Here is a 19,600-nt window from a genome sequence, read left to right as displayed (position 1 = left end):
ATTACCTAGAGCCGCCTCTGGATGGAGGGAACCTTTTTCTCCCTACCGTTGAGGAGATGTGCCTTTCCATCTTCTGTGATGGCAACAATCAGTTGCCATTAAACATTCTTGGTCCACCCTTCTCCACTTCTACCCATCTTCTTTCATTGGGAGTCTGGTAGTACTCATCTCTTGAAAATACAATCTTCCCTCCATTTCCCTGCACTGTTGCAAGAGAGTCCCATAAGCAACCACTGGAAGTGGCCTTGTGTCATGTGATGGCCTTAGTGCAGTGGGGTCGGTGAGGTTCAGAATGCTCTTTGATTGTAGGTGAACTATAAATCCCAGCAACTACAACCCCCAAATATCACAGTGTATTTTCCTCAAACTCCACCAATGTTCACATTTAGACATATTGAGTATCTGTGCCAAGTTTGATTCAGATCCATATTTTTTTGAGTCCACAGTGCTCTCTGGATGTAGGTGAACTACAACTCCCAAACTCTAATGCCCACCAAACCCTTCCAGTGTTTTCTGTTGGTCATGGGAGTTCTGCATGCCAAGTTTGGTTCAATTCCATCGCTGGTGGAGTTCAGAACGCTCTTTGATTGTAGATCAAACTCTACATATTGAATATCTGTGCCAAGTTTGATCCAGATCAGCCATGTAGCCGGGGGGGGGGGGGGGCTTGAGGGGCTTCACACCCCCCCCCCCACTCAAATTCTCAGGGTGGTCCACGAGAAGGCCTTATTGGTGCATTATTTAAACTGTTATGTTTATTCATATCATGATCTGATCGCCATACTCAATATATCCCATATGCATAGGGGTATTGGGGTAACGATACAAAAGGTTTGCTAGGATAGACCCTCTTTCAGACTCAGCCCCCTCCCCCAATCAAACTCACCCCCCCCCCCCCAAGAATCAAAATCTTGGCTACGGGCCTGATCCAGATCCATCATTTTTTTGAGTCCACAGTGCTCTCTGGATATAGGTGAACTACAACTGCAAAACTCCAATGCCCACCAAACCCTTTCTGCATTTTCTATTGATCATAGGAGTTCTGTTTGCCAAGTTTGGTTCAATTCCATGGTTGGTGGAGTTCAGAATGCTGTTTGATTGTAGGTGAACTATAAATCCCAGCAACTACAACTCCCAAATGACAAAATCAGTCCCGCAACCCCACCAGTATTCAAATTTGGGTGTATGGGATATTTGTGCCAAATTTGGTCCAGTGAATGAAAATACATCCTGCATATCAGATATTTACATTACGATTCATATCAGCAAAATTACAGTTATGAAGTAGCAACGAAAATAATTTTGTGGTTAGGGGTCACCACAACATGAGGAACTGTGTTAAGGAGTCACAGCAACACTAGAGCAAAAAATCAAATTTGTTTGTACATGCTGTGTTACAGTCCAATATTTAATGTGTTTGTCAAGTACTCCCTGCTCATTATAAAAAGACAAATAAAAACACAAACTTCTTGTTATGACTTTCAAGCTGGAGACATTAACTTCTAGATATTCCCCAAACTATCCCTGAAGGTTAACTGTATGCAGAATTAGCTAAATGATCACCAATTAACTGAACTAGCACTATCACTTTATGTTGAGCTACTACTCTCTCACATTGCTTTTCTGAAAGGTGCTGCACTCTTTTCATCTGTATTCATCAGAGCAGAAAGTGCCTACGGCAAAGGACAAGGGCCATTTTTAAACATAGGATTTAAAGGACGTTCTCTACGAAGAGATCACAATTAAGCAATGCATAAGTGAATGGTTTTTATGTTCAAGGTGAAGCTTAGACCCTTTTTGTTCCCAGATTGCTCTAATCGATATAAATAAAAATGTAATGTTCGTTTGTGGGATTAGCATAACTCAAACACCACTGGGCGGATTGCCGCCAAATTTGGACACAAGACACCTACTAACCCAAAGAGAGACCATCACTCCAAAAATTGATTTTTTTTCATTTGGGAGTTGTAGTTCATGGGATTTATAGTTCGCCTACAATCAAAGAGCATTCTGAATTGAACCAAATGTGGCACACAGGACTGCCATGCCCAACAGAAAAAACTGGAAGGGTTTGGTAGGCATTGACCTTGTGTTTGGGAATTGTAGTTCACCTACACCTAGAGAGCACTGTGGACTCAAACAATGATGGATCTGGACCAAACTTGGCACGGATATTCCATATGCCCATATATGCACACAGATGGAGTTTGGCGTAAATAGACCTTGACCTTTGGGAGTTGTAGTTACTGGGATTTATAGTTCACCTACAATCAAAGAGCATTCTGAACTCCACCAATGATGGAATTAAACCAAATGTGGCACACAGGTCTGCCATGCCCAACAGAAAGAACTGAAAGGGTTTGGTAGGCATTGACCTTGAGTTTGGGAGTTGTAGTTCACCTACATCTAGAGAGCACTGTGGACTCAAACAATGATGGATCTGGACCAAACTTGGCATGAATATTCCATATGCCCAAATGTGAACACAGATGGAGTTTGGAGTAAATAGACCTTTGGGAGTTATAGTTACTGGGATTTATATTTCACCTATAATCAAAGAGCATTCTGAACATCCCCACAAAAGACAGAATTGGGGCAAACATCCCACACAGATCCCTCATGACCGACAGAAAATACTTAAGGCCACCCAGTCCAACTCCCTTTACCAGAGTAAGAAAACATAATCAAAGCCCTCCTAACAAAGAACCATCCAGCCATAAAGATAGATAGATAGACAGACAGACAGACAGACAGACAGACAGACAGATGATAGATAGATAGATAGATAGATAGATAGATAGATAGATAGATAGATAGATTTGATTCACACACAGAGAGAGATATAGTATCATTGATTTGAAAGGGACCGCTAAAGAAGGACAATGATATGTTGCATGTTCCAGACTAGGCAAACCACACAATCTCCACATCAACATTTACAAAGAAACAACAAGAAATACTGTTTACCCCACAAGCAGAAAGAAATTACATACATTAGAAACAAAAACTTTCTCATTATTTTCCAGATCACCAGACTGGGCCACAGCAACGCGTGGCAGGGGACGACTAGTGAATTAATAACTTTGTAAACTTTCCAGTGAGTAAACGTGGTTTGTAGATAGCACTACACAGACTATTATGCTGAAAAGGACCAGATCTCATCTAATCTTGCTAAGCAGGGTCAGCCCTGGTTTGTACCTGGACAGGAGACTAGCAGGTACTGTATTTTGGATAAAGAAACTGGCAAAATCACCCGAGTATTCCTTGCTTTAAAAAAACCCTATAAAAGTCATGGGATTGGCATAATTTGACGGGTGACTTGGAGACAGATAAACGCACGTATGAATCACGTGTTCACATGTGCTCCACCAACCTGGGATGATTATCCTTCAACAAAGTGAAAAAGAGCAGGGACTGCAAGTGAGTTTCAATGACAAGAGATAATGTTAATCCGTTATCACTTTTTCTTGCTCAATGGATTGAAATAATCCTGAAAGCATAGCTCAGAGGATGCTGGTAGGTCTGCTTTCATGAGGTAATTGAATCCACTGTCAATCAGAGCTTGAAACATTGTTTAGAAATTAATCAGATAATATTAAATATTTTTAAAATGGAAATTAAATTATTACTGCCATTAGTAATTGTTAAACTAATGCAATTGGTTAACTAATAGATTAACTGATTTGTTTTGAGGCTTTTGGTAAAAGATACTAGATTCATTGTAAACCTCTTTGAGCTGGAAACAGTTATTTTTCTTCTTTTTTTTTAAAGCCTCATGCACATAGATAATTTTGTTAAATGTTCTCTTGTCTCCTACTTGCATTGCTGTATTTCACATCACCTTACATGTTTTCTGTTTTTTAAATATATATATATCATTTTTTAAAGCTTGCGGTGATTGTCTAAGGCTTTCATGGCCAGGATCACTGGGTTGTTGTAGGTTTTTCCGGGCTATATGGCCATATGGCAATTTTTCTCCTGATGTTTCGCCTGCATCTATGGCAAGCATCCTCAGAGGTAGTGAGGTCTGTTGGAAGTAGGAAAAATGGGTTTATATATCTGTGGAATGAGGTGATCAAGCTGAAACTTTACCCTGGTATATAACATTACCACAGATATATAAACCCATTTTTCCTACTTCCAACAGACCTCACTACCTCTGAGGATGCTTGCCATAGATGCAGGCGAAACGTCAGAAGAAAAATTGCCTCCAGAACATGGCCATATAGCCCGGAAAAACCTACAACAACCCACTTGTGGTGATTGTTCATAGTATGCAATATTGTAAATTACACCATGCCTCTCCTTTTTAAAATCAGCATAGAGCCATTGCAGGAAGAGTCAGCCTGTTGTAGTGGTTTGAAGCTTGGACTAGTAAGGCTCTGGAAGACCCTTCTACACTTCCAAATAAAATCCAGATTATCTGCTTTGAACTGGATTACATGGCAGTGTAGACTCATACGAGGGTTGAATGAAAAGTAATGCCTCCAGCTTCGTAACTACTCAACAGATGGCAGTACTGGTATGCAGCAGGTACTGGCTTGTTCAGTAGATTCTCCTCTACAGTTCAATTTTGGCAGGAAGCTTTAGCATTGAACGGTCGTGTTGTTAAAGTGTGAAGTATGTAACCCTGCACAAACAGTCAGTCAATGCAACTTAAACAACGTTCAGTCATTGAATTCTTGAAAGCAGAAGGTGTCACCTCAAAGGAGATTCATCAGAGCATGCAAGTTGTTTATTGTGTTGATGTGAATACTGTGTGTCATTGGACAAGTAAGATTAAAGATGTTGAGGTGGGAACATCTGACTTGTGTGACAAACAAAGAGTTGGACATCTTGTGATAGCAACCACTGAGTTTCACAAGCAAAAGGTTAACAGATTGATTCAGGACAATTGTCGTATCACTCAAGAGAGAAATTTCAAGCATAATCGGCATTTCACAGGAATGTGTGGGTCACACTATTGCTTTGCTTGGCTATCGGAAGATCTGTGCATGATGGGTTCTGGAAACAGAGTGTCGACATATTCTGTGACGGCTTCCGAAAACTTGTTCATCGTTGGCAGAAATGTATCCAATTGTTTGATGATTCTGTAGAAAAGTGAATAGTGGTAGTTGAAGAGCACATTCGAAGGAGTATTTCTGCATTTGATTTATTAAAATATTCCCATCCAAATCCATTGGGGGCCTCCCACTGAGGTACAAACCAAAGCTGACTCTGCTTGGCTTGTAGGCCAACCCATCTGGAAGGCAAAGACAGCAGGTAGCAGTCCAAAGTTCTGCTGAGTGAGCTGAATCTTAACCCCAGAAACCGTTTTCAGTAGTGAATGACAGCCTTGGGTTCTTGTGAAACAGAAAAAAAAAGACTTTTAAGCACACACACAGCCTTTTACTATACATATAAAAACAGCTAACTTTGGGCGTATTTCAGAAAACTGTCAATTTGCTGTGTGTGCATTTGTATTTTACTTCCAAATGTGGTGAGCCAGATCTGCTGTGTTTGGAAATGCTGGTGGTAATTCTGCTAATTTTGTTCATTGACAAAGTCCTTGCCTGGCAGTACCACTCCAGATGGTATGCTTTCCATAGGGCCTGAGGCCTCTCCTTTTTGCCAAAAAAAGCATATTCTAGGATGGCCGTATCTCAAAGTCAGGGGTCCTCACAGGCCCGTAGCCAGGATTTCGTTTTGGGGGGGCTGAATTTTTTTTCAGGGGGGGTTTCGGGGGGGGTGAGTTTTGGGGGGGGCTGAGTCTGAGTGAAAGAGGGTCTAGCCTAGCAAACCTTTTGTATCATTACCCCAATACCCCCATGCATATGGGATATATTGAGTATGGTGATCAGATCATGATATGAATAAACATAACAGTTTAAATAATGCACCAGTAAGGCCTTTTCGCGAACCACCATGAGAATTTGGGGGGGGGGGGGGCTGAAGCCCCCCGAGGCCCCCCCCCCCCCCCCCCGGCTACATGCCTGGGTCCTCAAACTTTTTACACAGAGGGCCAGGTCACAGTCCCTCAAGCTGTTGGAGGGCTGGATTATAATTAGAAAAAAGCGTGAATGAATTCTTATGCACACTGCACATATTTTATTTGTGGTGCAAAAAACACTTAAAACAATACAATAATTAAAATGAAGAACAATTTTAACAAATATAAACTTATCAGTATTTCAATGGGAAGTGTGGGCCTGCTTTTGCATGATGAGATAGGATTGTTGTTGTTGTGTGCTTTCAAGTAATTTCATACTTAGGTTGACCCTGAGCGAGGGTCAGGTAAATGACCTTGGAGGGTCGTATCCGACCCTTGGGCCTTAGTTTGAGGACCCCTACTCAAAGTCAACTTTAAGCCAAAGCCACATAAAAGCACATATTGTTACTGTATCGTCCTCATTAAGCTGACTCTGACTTATGTCTTCATTCCTCTTCTCTCTCTCACACACACATATGCACAAAACCATTGCCTGGCTTGCTTGTAAACTGAAGATAAAATTGTATACCCAATAAAGTACAGCAATTATAACAGGAGTAACCAAGCACTGTTGGCAAATTCTCCCAAACTGCAGCGATATTTGTCTTTTTTTCTTTCTATAACTGTCAGAATACTTACTGAGACAGCAATTGGATCTTGTCACAGACTTTGAAATATTGGGACTGCAGTGTGTTCTGTCACCAGAGGTATCAGTGTATATGTATTTCTCAGGCAAAAAGGAGGACACCCACCTTAGAATTTGGCTATCTGAGGCCATGGATCTAAATCTAAATGTATTTTGGGTAGGGATGAATGAATCGTCAGATATATTTCTTCCAGATATATTTTTAGTCCTGAATTCTTTCTGTCTGGCTGAGGAAGATATTTGCAAATTTAATAAAACTCTTATTACATATATCAGGTAAATCCAGTAAGAAGAAGAAAAGGTGGAGGGAAGGAAAAACGAAATCCAGCATCACCTTTATGACTGGTCATATTTTAGGGTAAGGTTTTGTGGCTATCAATCCACTTCTTCAGATGCAGTGACAGCGACAATCCATCCACTTCCTTAGATACAGTGACAAAAATCAATCTGTCACTGTGTCCAAGGAAATGGATTGATAACCACAAGAACATGTGTTAAGATATGAATCAGTCCTAAAGATACTGCTGGTTTCCATTTTTTTCCTTCCTGCTTCCCTTTTCCTTTTTACGCTAAAGCAGATGAAAACAACAATTTCTTGGAAAACTCAGTTCAACAGGTGCAACTATTCTCAGCACAGCAAAGATGAAGCAGCTATTGAGCAGGGTAACCCTAAATCGGTAAAAGTTGAGCATCGTTTATACTCCAAAATTTGACATTGTCCACATGAGTGGCTAAAATAGTGCCACCTTTGCTTTCTGGTGGTTTGGTGCACACAGACTTTGTTTCCTACACAAATTTATTTAAAATGTTGTGATTAAAATTACCTTCAGGCAATACATGTAAGATATCTGTGAACATACATGAATTTTACCTAAAGCCTTCTCGGTGGCCGCTCCAACAACCCTTTGGAACTTCCTCCCCAAAGGCGTTGAAACAGAACCCTTCCTGACATCTTTTAAAAAGTATCTAAAGACCTTCTTGTTCTCACAAGCTTTTAATGAAGACACTTACTACTTCATCACACTAGAGAATGAATCCACTTTAAATCCGGTTTCGGCCTCCTGCAGAATTCTGGGGTTTGTATTTTGGGAGGAGCCTTTAACAGACTCACTAAACTACAAACCCCAGAATTCTGCAGGAGGCAGAAATTCTCTAGTCAGTGTGATTAGTTGGAACAAGAGGAAGGCTAACATTTAGTGAGTCATACTAAGTTTGTCACCTGTAACTGATCAGTTTCCCGCAATAATTGTATTCAATTAATGTTTTTATATAGGTTTATTTATGTTTTATTGTAAACATGGTTTTATAGGTTATTGTTATTTATGCTTGTTCTGAATTGTTTTTTTAAATGTTATGAGCTGCTTTGGGTCCCATTTAGGGAGAAAAGTAGGATATAAAATTATTATACACAGTATGTCACAGCAAACGAGATATATATGCTGGATTTTGTATCCCAAAATCACAAGTCGAACACTTATTAAGCGTCTAGGACTGTATGATGTGTTTTCAAATGATGTGTACAAATCCAAGTAAGGTGGTCTTTTGCAGTTGACAGATCGTGATTTTGTCAGTGTTTATTGTTTCCAAATTCAGGGTGAGATATTATTATTATTATTATTATTATTATTATTATTATTATTATTATTATTATTTTGAAACACAACAACATCCCCTTGGGGAGACAAGGCAAAATACAATTAAAGTGTTGTTGTTGTTTGAAACATAATAAGATTAGTACACAGCAAACAAGGTCACTATGCTGGCTGTTGTATTGGATCACACGTCGGACACTTCCCAAGTGTCTAGGACTGTGTGATGTATCGGCGAATAATGCGTGCAGATCTCAGTAAGGTGGCCTTCTGCAGTTGGCAGATGGTAATTTTGTCAGTGCTGATTGTGTTTAAGTGCAGGCCAAGATCTTTAGGCACTGCACCCAGTGTGCCAATCACCACTGGGACCACCTTTACTGGCCTGTGCCAGAGTCTTTGCAGTTCGATCTTTAAATCTTCATATCGTGTCAGCTTTTCCAGTTGTTTCTCTTCAATCCTGCTGTCACCTGGGATTGCAACATCGACAGTCCATACTTTGTTTTTTAACACGATTGTGAGGTCAGGAGTACTGTGCTCCAAAACTCTGTCTGAATTCAAAAGTCCAAAAGTAGCTTGACGTGTTCATTCTCTGTAACTTTTTCCAGCTTATAATTATTATTATTATTATTATTGTTATTATTATTATTGACACAAAAGCACAGTATTTCACAGCAAACGAGATCTATATGCTGGGTTTCGTATCACAAAATCACAAGTCGAACACTTCCCAAGCGTCCAGGACTGTGTGATGTATTTTCGAATGATGCGCGCAGATCCAAGTAAGGTGGCCTTTTGCAGTTGACAGATCGTGATTTTGTCGATGTTTATTGTTTCCAAATACCGGCTGAGATCTTTTGGCATGGCACCCAGTGCACCAATAACCACTGGGACCACCTGTACTGGTTTATGTCAGAGCCTTTGCAGTTCGATTTTGAGGTCTTGACAGCGGCTGACCCCACCCCCACCCCCCCCCCCATGGGTGCCACCTTGTCGTGGTGGGGGGCTTAACTGCTTCAAGGATGCCGAGAGCTATGCTGGCGGTAGTGTAACTACCAGCAGGTCCAACCAAGCCAGAGAGGTCTCAGCTGAGGAGTGAAACCAAGAGCACCTAACCCATTAGCACTATGGAGAAGCAAACCAAAACCAAGTCTATACTGGCTCGGTTGACACCCAGGCCAAAAAGGACCGCGGTGGATGCTGCTGATTCTGGACATCCATCGACAAGTGGGCTACAGAATCAAAATACAAATAAGCCATCACAGAAGCAGCAGAAATATACAATGCCAGAAAACCACACAATTATTGTTGTTGTTGTTGTTGTTGTTATTATTATTATTGTTGTTGTTATTATTATTATTATTATTATTATTATTATTATTATGTGTTTAGCCCTGGGTCCCATTACCAATAAATTTCCTAATGTATTTTTCTTGCAAATAAAGATATTTCTGTACCACTTCTAGTCCCAAGAATTTTGAATAAGGGATACACAATGTGTACCACAAATATGAATGAATACAAAGACCCGCAAAACAAAATGTTTTAAATGCCAAGAAGCAGTCATCGTGAGTATTTATGGGAAGATTTGCTGGTTTGCTCTCTCTCTCTCTGATTTCCTCGAGTCTCATGTTTTTTCAATCCCATTTATGAAGTAATTTATGATATTTTTTTAACTGGAAAGCAAAGGAAATGGAATTCTTGCTCATCACTGACACAGAGCAGTTTACTACAAAACAGCTAACATGAGTGTGTTCATTTTTACTGCATTGCATTACAGGAAGGAGCATAAATAAAGGTTGATTTTCTCATCATCCAATGCTTTAGTCTTGTTGTAGCAGTGATATATTTATCAAAACGTTTAGAAGCTGCTCTTCAGTCATGCAAATAACAGGGAACTGTACCAGTGTAGTTAGAAAGATGAAGTATCAAAGACAATAAAAACTTCAAAACAGATGTTTAGTATTAGTTTTATTGTACTTTGAGAATGTGTATGTAATCAGCTCATTTTAAAATCAGTTTGCAAACATGAAGGTTTTGATTGGTTAGATCTGTGCTTATTTTTTCCACTTGCGACCCCTTTCTGTCCAAGAAATTTTTACATGACCCTAGCTATACAGTTATATAAAATAGGTATAAAAATTAAACATTTACTGATAACAAAACAGCATTTTCCAGGCTTACTAAACAGGGTGGTTTTCCTTCTTGGTACTGTTCCATTATCCAGTTAGAGGACACAAGTAGGCACTAGAGAGAGAAGGTTTGTCCATTTTACAGGGTGGAGGATGAGTTAAAGGAGGAAAACCATTTCCCCCTGTTTTCCTATTATTCTCCCCACCCATGTCCCCATCCTGGAAACAACCCTCATTTATGATATGGGGGGCGGGGCGGAATAACCACTGAAAATGAGGGAAATGGTTTTCCTCCTTCAACTCCCCTACCCCCATAAAGTAGACTGTCCTTCTCTCTCTAGCACCCCCTGGTGGCCTCGGCCCAGATAATAGAACAGTACCTCCTTTTTTATACAGTACAGCTGAAGCATCTTCTGCAGAATCCACTGTAAACACTGCATGTTGTTGCTGATTTTTGTAAATGGTAACATTCAGAAATCTTTTACTGTTGCAAAATTTTTCATGATTCCAACACTGAGCTAAGAAGATCCCATCTGGGACTGTGCAGGTACAGCTGTACCAGGAGCTCCAATTTTGTTTGCTTTGCATTGAATGTTTGTTGTAGTCCTAAGTTTCAGGGGCTCTGCAGATAGGTGGCTTCTTTTGGCTGCAATCATAGGGCAATCCACCTGTCAATTATTGTTAGGTTCCCTGATCCCACCCACTTTTTGGGTTTTGGAGGGAATAGGAGCCATTTTGGGCAGTCCACACAGGTTTTATGTCCTGTATGTCCTTTCATACAGGACATAAAACCAAGAGCTCCTGTAGAAAGCTTCGTCTTCTACAGCTTGGCCGGGAGATATACAGTACTACAGCTTGGCCGGGGAGAAAAGGCCCCATAGCTTGGCCGGGGAGATACAGCCCATAGTTTGGCCAGAGAGATACAGTCTCAGCACAGCTCTTTTGCTGAGGATTTTACAGCCTTACAGCTCCTTTGCTGAGGGAATCCGGTCCCACAGCATTTCAGCCAGCTATCACCGAAACCTGAACTCCTTTTCCCCTGGAAGTCTACAAAGCTCTGCTTGGTAAGAGTCACTCTCGGAAGCCAGAAGCAGTTGGTACCGGGTGTAGGGGCTCCACGCCATCAGAGGCAAAGACAGACTGCCCAGATTAGAAGTTAAGGATTTCCCCATTAGTTACAGTTATGAAGATAGTGCCTGTTCCCTGTGGACAAGATTGAGAGAGCTAATAGACTATTAAGAAAGCCTTGAAGTACCTGTTTGATTTCAATAATAAAGAACTTTGTTGAATCTTTAAGCAATCTAAAGACTCTGTTTTAAGGAAATCCAAAGGCCTTTAATCTGAGGCAGCCCTGGCATCCCGTTGGGCACACAGAATTTATGTCCTGTCTAAAGTCTTATGTACAGGCCCAGCGTGCGACAACACATGGGACTGTGACCCATAGTTTAAGATGCAGTGAGGCTTAGAACAGGCCTTGCAGAATGCTGATAAAGGTCCAATGTCAGTTTCACTCTTTCCTTGCGAGGAATAAGATAGTACCATCCTTCTATCTACAGCCTAGACCTTATCCAATCATTCCTCCCCTCTTCTGCAAAAAACAAAAAACAAAACCTACTTTGTATCCTGCTTATTATAACAACATCACAGCAAGAATGTAATGTTGTTATGATATTCAATCAAATTATGCATTCTGTTGAAATTCTTTACATTTCCTGGTATTCTCATAACACTACAGGCTGTTGTTAGATTAATTGGATGGCTCTGTACTTTCAGAGTTATTCCCTGCAAGTCATTCATTATTTTGTAACATTTTCCTGCTGACTGTTAAATAGCTTGGTTATTTTTCGTCCATCTTAACTGCAAAATGCATTAGTAACAAAATGAAGAACAAAAACTGTCAGATTTACTAACTTTTTAACAAGATACCAAAAAATAATGGTGCACCATCAACTAGCCTGATTTGGCAGCGGCAGTCCTGATTAATTCTCTGTTATCCCATTTTTTTTTCACCTGCTTTGAAAATGTTCGCTCAGTTCTCTCTTCCTATTTCCACCCCTCTTCATCCTGTCTTACTCCAATTGCTGCAAAAACTTATCAGTACTACAATTGCAGTGTAAAAAAATGTAAGCAGTGGGCTATTAGTGGGCGTGTGGGAACATAAGTGGATAATCATCTTCTTTGTTTGCTTCTCCCCAACTTTCTTTTTACACTGGACAGTGTCCTTCTGAAATAAGTCAGGGAGAAACCACTAGTGAATACACACAATCCTGCTGGGACTTACATCTTTCATAAGCAGGAATTCTCCAGGAATTAGAACTAGGCAATTTTATAACATCTGTATCCAGTGGTGCTGTTACAATATGGGAGACCCCGGCCTCATCTACACTGCCATATAAAATCAGAGTATCTACTTTGAATGTAACATCTCTTAATTTGCTTTTAAAATGTACACATATATTGTAATGTTTATTTATGTTTTAGCTTTTTATATCTTAGTGGATTGTTCCTGTTTAATTTTTATTTCATTGTTTAATTCCCTTGGTGTAAGTTTTCTGTTGTTATTATCCATTATTCTGTATTATTTTGATGTGTTTGTACCCAATTCGAGACATCAAATGTTTGTCTTTTTACATGTAAACCGCCCCGAGTCCCTCCAGGGAGAGAGAGTAATCTAAAAATAAAGTTGTTATTGTTATTGTTATTATATTGTACTGTAGACTCATATAATCCAAAATTGATAATCTGGATTATCTGATTCAATAATCTGGATTATATGGCAGTGTAGATCCACCCCCAGTAAAGTGACTGATGTATGATGTAACAAAGGCACATCAGGATCATTGTGACTTGGGATACTGGCACATTGGAAGTGCTCATGCATATCTCTGCACTCTTTCTAATGGTTCTGCTATGCATCTTCACAAAACATTAAATGTTTTTCTAAATGCTTCTAGTATTCAGGTAACGTATGTTTACCATGCCAAAGGATTCCAGCCAAGATCGTTTGGTTATGTAGAAAAGAAAGGATTGATAACTTTTAGTAAACAGACGACTTTTTGTTACTTGTCTATTCAGAGTGTTTTGATTTTTTAAGCTTTCTGACTCACCTCACTACCTCTGAGGATGCTTGCCATAGATGCAGGCGAAACGTCAGGAGAAAATGCCTCTAGAACATGGCCATATAACCCGGAAAAACCTACAACAACCCAGTTTCTGGCTATGCTTTTCCCCTACACTCAACAACTGTCCATCTATTGTGCATTTGCATTTATTATGCAACCTACCATGGGCTGTGGTGGCACAGCAGGTTAAACTGCTGAGCTGCTGAACTTACTGACTGAAAGGTTGGTGGTTCAAATCCAGGAAGCGGGGTGAGCTCCTGCTGTTAGTTTCAGTCAACCTAGCAGTTCGAAAACATACAAAGATGAGTAGATCAATAGGCACTCCATGCAGTCATACCGACCACATGACCTAGGAGATGTTTACAGACAACGCCGGCTCTTCGGCTTAGAAATGGAGATGAGCACCACCCCTGCAGAGTCGGACACGACTAGACTTAATGTCAAGGGAAAACATTTACCTTTACTTTTACTATGCAACCTACTTAATGTGGGCATCTTTTCCTGGAGTAAAAACTCTCAGGCCCTTAAGCATATTTCCATCCCCACCATTTAAAAAAACAACACTTAAGCTTTTCTCATGCTTGCTGGAGATGATGGGAGTTGGAGTACAACTCCTCTGAAAGTCACTAGGTTGGAAAAGTCACTAGGTTGATTTGTTATGCAGCAAAGTTCATTTTATTTTTGTATTGTATGTTAAGCTGCCACCTGTTTAAATAAGCTCTGGCTTTTCAGGTTATAAAGTCTTGTGTCACACATTTTAAAAACTTATTTATAAAAGCATCCTTAGGCAGGGTGATTCATTTTTTTCCATTCAAATGGGACAGTAAACCCATCACTCGCCCGACCAAGGTACAAACCCCATCTGTATTGATATCTCATGACATTTAATTTCACTCCCTGATAGGATGATATTTGACAAATAGTTGATAGATGACATGCAGTTATATTTCTTCGTTTTTGATGGTACTTGACAAATGATAACCTTCGAGTCTTGTTGTACAATGCCTGCCAAACTGATCAAAGCACGCCAACAACCCTAAAGCAACTCAACTCTTTACATACAATTCACCTCCAGAAATGTTACATTTTATTAAAAATGGAAATGCCCTATTCAACCTTTGAATGACCCATTTTTTAGCAAATATTGTGATTTTTCTTCTTCGGCTTTTTGACAATCCTGCTTTCTAAAACATTTGCTACTGTTCTGGAAGAGGTGATAAAAATAACTTTCTCAAATTCTGTAAAAATAGTGCAACCAATCCTTGTTTCCCTTCCTTGCTCTTCTTCTGCCAGAAAATAAAGTATTTCCTATTGCAATCAGGCTTTTAGGAATTGACTACAATGGACATTTAATGTGCTGCTCTGTTGATTTTTCTCTATTGTGTCCTTTAATGAATTTTAAATGGGTATAAATCTATAGACTGTTTAATTGTTTTGAAAATGACATATAGATCACCAATATTCTACATTGGGCACTTAGTTATGCTCAGTTTCATACACTTCGCAGCATACCTTAGCATCCAGCAGCCATATAGGAAGAAGTTGCCAAACATGATGCAAGGATGCTTCTAAACCCCTTCCAACTCATCACTCCAGGCTAAAACGAATTGTGAACAGATATCCTTTGCCTTATCTAGCTGGTCACTGTTAAGATGGGCTGCTAGAGGGTATTTACATAGTCTAATAGTAAACTTACATCAGTTTATGGAGTATGGAGCAATTGTAGATCTGTAACTCTAGGGGTGCATCTACACTGCAAAATTAATGCAGTTTGACTTCACTTTTACTTCCATAATTAAATGCTAGGGAAACATGGAAGTTTTGCATGGCCTTTAGCCTTCTCTGCCAAATAGTGCCAGTGTCTCACCAAACAACTCCCAGGATTCCACATCGTTGAGTCATGGCAGTCAAGGTAGGGTCAAACTGCATTAATTCTACAGTGGAGATGCACCCTAGCTAGATTAGAAATCTATAACTGCAATATTTAATGTATGAGACAGTGTGTGAGTGTGTATGAGTATATGATGTTTTTAATAAATTTTTACTGTAATAATTTGTAAAATTATTCCTCAGTATTGGGGAAAAGAGGATGATTATGATGATTATAATTATTTTATTTATTTATTGTGTTAGAAGCAAACCAAACAGTTGTATTTAAAAACACACACAGTTTGCAAACTTGGCTTTCCTTTGACCAGTAGTTGTGCCTCTGGTGTTGCTATAAGAAGGTCCTCCACTGTGCATGTGGCAAGGCTCAGGTTGCATTGTAGTAGGTGGTCTGTGGTTTGCTCCTCTCCACACTTGCATGTCATAGACTTCACTTTGTAGTCCCATTTCTTAAGGTTGGCTCTGCATCTCGTGGTGCCAGAGCACAGTCTGTTCAGCACCTTCCTAGTCGCCCAGTCTTCTGTGTGTCCAGGAGGGAGTCTCTCATTTGATATCAGTCATTGATTGAAGTTCTGGGTTTGAGCCTGCCACTTTTGGACTCTTGTTTGCTTAGGTGTTCCAGCGAGTGTCTCTGTAGATCTCAGAAAACTATTTCTTGATTTAAGTCATTGGTAGGCATGTAGCTGGGGGGGGGGGGGGGGGGGGGGGGGCTTGAGGGGCTTCACCCCCCCCCCCAAATTCTCATGGTGGTTCGCGAAAAGGCCTTACTGGTGCATTATTTAAACTGTTATGTTTATTCATATCATGATCTGATCACCATACTCAATATATCCCATATGCATGGGGGTATTGGGGTAATGATACAAAAGGTTTGCTAGGCTAGACCCTCTTTCCACTCAGACTCAGCCCCCCCCCGAAACTCAGCCCCCCCCCCGAACGCCCCCCGAAAATTTTTTAGCCCCCCCCCCCCCCCGAAACGAAATCCTGGCTACGGGCCTGGTCATTGGCATGCTGGTTGATACCCAAAAAGGAGATGGGCCGGAGATGTCACTGCCTTGGTCCTCTCACTATTGGTTGCTGCTTCCCGGCGGATGTCAGGTGGTGCAATACCGGTTAAACCATGTAATTTCTCCAGTGCTGTAGGGCACAGACATCCCGTGATAATGTGGCATGTCACATTAAGAGCCACATCCACTGTTTTAGTGTGCTGAGATGTGTTCCACACTGGGAATGCATACTCAGCAACAGAGGAGCAAAGCGCAAGGGCAGATGTCTTCACTGTGTCTGGTTGCGATTCCCAGATTGTGCCAGTCAGCTATCGTATGATATTGTTTCTAGCATCCACTTTTTGCATAATATTCAGGCAGTTCTTGATTATAATGATGGTGATGGTGATGGTGATAATGATGACGACGACGATGATGATGATGACGATGACGTTATCTACTCAACCTTTAAAAATCAGTCATCTTTTGGTCTGTCATCTGAAGTGTCATATGAGAGAGGGTAAGCAAGAACTTTTGAGAGAATTAGGTTGTATGTGCACTGAAGAATACATGCTATTTGACACCACTTTTACTGCCATAGCTCAATGCTATGGAATTATGGGAGCTGTAGTTTTACAAGATCTTAAGCTTTCTCTGTCGGAGAATGTGGTGTGTATCATCAAACGACAACTCCCAGGAGTGAGCATTGAGCTTTGGCAGTTAAAGTGGTGTCAAACTGCCTTAATTCTAAAGTGTAGAGCCAGCCAGAGTTTATGCTTTTCCCTTTCAATGTGATGAGATGGTAAGAGAAGAGGGGGGATATAGCCCATTCCCTCTTTACAGTTTTACAGCTTCTTTCCTCTCCTTCATACACAGCTTATTTTCTTCTGGATCAACCTGGCTGCAGCTTCCATTCAGGATGAACGCTGTGAGAACCTGTCCTCTATCACCAACATCACTGGTAAGTGTGTTCACATTTCTTGACTCTGGCTGGCTGCCTTGCCGTCCTGCTTTATGGACGGACAGCCATATGTGAAAACAAGCTATGCAAAGAAAGCAAGTGATTGCTGAAGCCTTGGAGACCACTGACTTGCTCTCTAAATTTTGCAATTAGTGGTTGGACTTCAGAGAACATTAGATTTGACTGCCAAATATTCCTACCTGTTGGCAAAGAGAGGTACAGCAATGGCACTTAAGTAGTGGATAGTTCTACTGCCAAATGTAGGAGAACAATCAGAGGGAGGAAGGAATATAAAATATTCCATACACTCCAATATCTCACAGCTGAAAGCTAGGGCATATAAACTAGAAGAGGCTGCAGCAGTTTGCTTTGGCCTAAATCTTCTGGGAAGGGAAAAATGCCTTCTCCTCACCTTTCCCCACTTCAAAGTTGAGTACATTTCTGCAATGTGAACTCAGGCTGGATCTACACTATCCAAGAACATGATCCCAGATTATCTGCTTTGAACTGGATTATGTGAGGCCCCTTCTACACAGCTGTATAAAATCGACATTGAACTGGATAATATGACAGGTCTTTTCATCCCTCCTCCCTGTTGTAAGACACGGACCCACAAGAGCCAGAAAAATAGTACAGGTCAATGACTGGCTTAGAAAATGGTGTCAGGAGGAACGCTTTGGCTTCCTCGACCATGGCCTGCTATTCCAGGAGGATGGCCTACTGGCAAGGGATGGGGTGCATCTCACACAAGTAGGAAAACACCTTTTTGCTCACAGACTCGCAAACCTCATTAGACGCACTTTAAACTAGGTCCACCGGGGGAGGGGGACAACAGCCTTGCGAACACTACTTTACCCATAATGTCTGGGAATCGCCAGAAGGCTAAACGGAGGGCTGCACAAACACAACAAGGACCAAGTACCAAAAGCACAATAATCCCAATTAAACAGCTCAAGGGAAGATCCCAGGTGCTCACATGTCTTTACACTAATGCACAGAGCATGGGAAATAAACAAGACGAACTCCAACTTCTAGCACTACACCACAAATATGATATCATAGCCATCACTGAAACCTGGTGTGATGACTCCTATCGCTGGAATGTAGATATTGAGGGGTATAACCTCTTTCATAGAAACCGAACAAAGGGGAGAGGAGGCGGAGTAGCCTTATATGTCAAAAACTCTTATGCTGCAGAAGAAATTCAAGACAGCAATCTGGGAAACCAGCTTGAAATCATCTGGATAAGAATCAAGGGAACTGGGACTCAAAAAGATGTCGTTGTAGGCATCTACTACAGACCCCCAAGCCAGGAGGAAGATCTTGATGAAGTCTTCTGCCAACAGTTGACCAAACAGGCACAGAAAAGAGATGTAGTAGTCATGGGCGATTTCAACTATCCCGATATTTGCTGGAAAACAAACTCGGCCAAGAGTACAAGGTCCAACAAATTCCTCGCTTGCCTTGCAGACAATTTCATGGTCCAAAAGGTAGAAGAGGCAACAAGGGGATTGGCTACTCTTGATCTCATCCTAACAAATGCGGAGGACCTGATCGATGCGGTCGAAGTGGTAGGATCCTTAGGGGCAAGTGACCATGTGCTCCTGCAATTTGAGGTACAAAGGAAGCCCGAAACTAAGACAAGTCAAACCCGCATTTTGGACTTTAGGAGAGCTGATTTCCAAAAAATGAAGGAAACGCTGAGCAGCATTCCGTGGACACAGATACTAAAAGACAAGGGAGCTACGGATGGATGGGAATTTCTCAAGAGTGAAATACTCAAGGCGCAATTGCAAACCGTGCCAACAAAGAGAAAAAATAGGACAAGTGCAAAGAAGCCAGAATGGATGTCCAAAGAACTTCTAACTGTGCTAAGACACAAAAGAGACATGCACAAGAAGTGGAAAAAGGGAGAAATCACCAAAGAAGAATTCAAACAAATAGCCAACACCTGTAGGGAAAAGGTCCGCAAAGCTAAAGTAAAAAACGAGCTCAGACTTGCCAGGGACATTAAAAACAATAAAAAGGGCTTCTATTCTTATGTCAGTAGAAAAAGGAAAAACAAGGAGGCGATAGGACCTCTTCGAGGAGAAGATGGGGCAATGCTGACAGGGGACAGGGAAAAGGCAGAACTACTTAATGCCTTCTTTGCCTCGGTCTTCTCACAAAAAGAGAGTCTTCAACCTCAGCAAGATGGAGTGGATGAGGGATTGGAGGACATCCAACCCCAAATTGGGAAACAAGTAGTCCAGGAATACCTGGCCGCTCTTAATGAGTTCAAGTCCCCAGGGCCAGATCAACTACACCCAAGA

General features: G+C 41.0%; 1 protein-coding gene across 1 annotated transcript in view; it reads left to right on the top strand.

Moving 5' to 3' along the window:
• The window catches only part of CRHR1 (corticotropin releasing hormone receptor 1), a 160,033-nt gene that overhangs the window by 36,379 nt on the left and 104,054 nt on the right, over positions 1-19,600 (top strand). Inside the window, exon 2 of the mRNA XM_060780989.2 lies at positions 17,204-17,288. Within this exon, the coding sequence (XP_060636972.1) occupies positions 17,204-17,288 (85 nt within the window). The remainder of the gene's footprint in view (positions 1-17,203; positions 17,289-19,600) is intronic.

This window comes from Anolis sagrei, chromosome 6 (genome assembly GCF_037176765.1).
Source record: "Anolis sagrei isolate rAnoSag1 chromosome 6, rAnoSag1.mat, whole genome shotgun sequence".
Taxonomy (NCBI): Eukaryota; Metazoa; Chordata; class Lepidosauria; order Squamata; family Dactyloidae; genus Anolis; species Anolis sagrei.
Note: the sequence above shows the minus strand (reverse complement) of the source record. Positions and strands in the feature narration are given on the sequence as shown.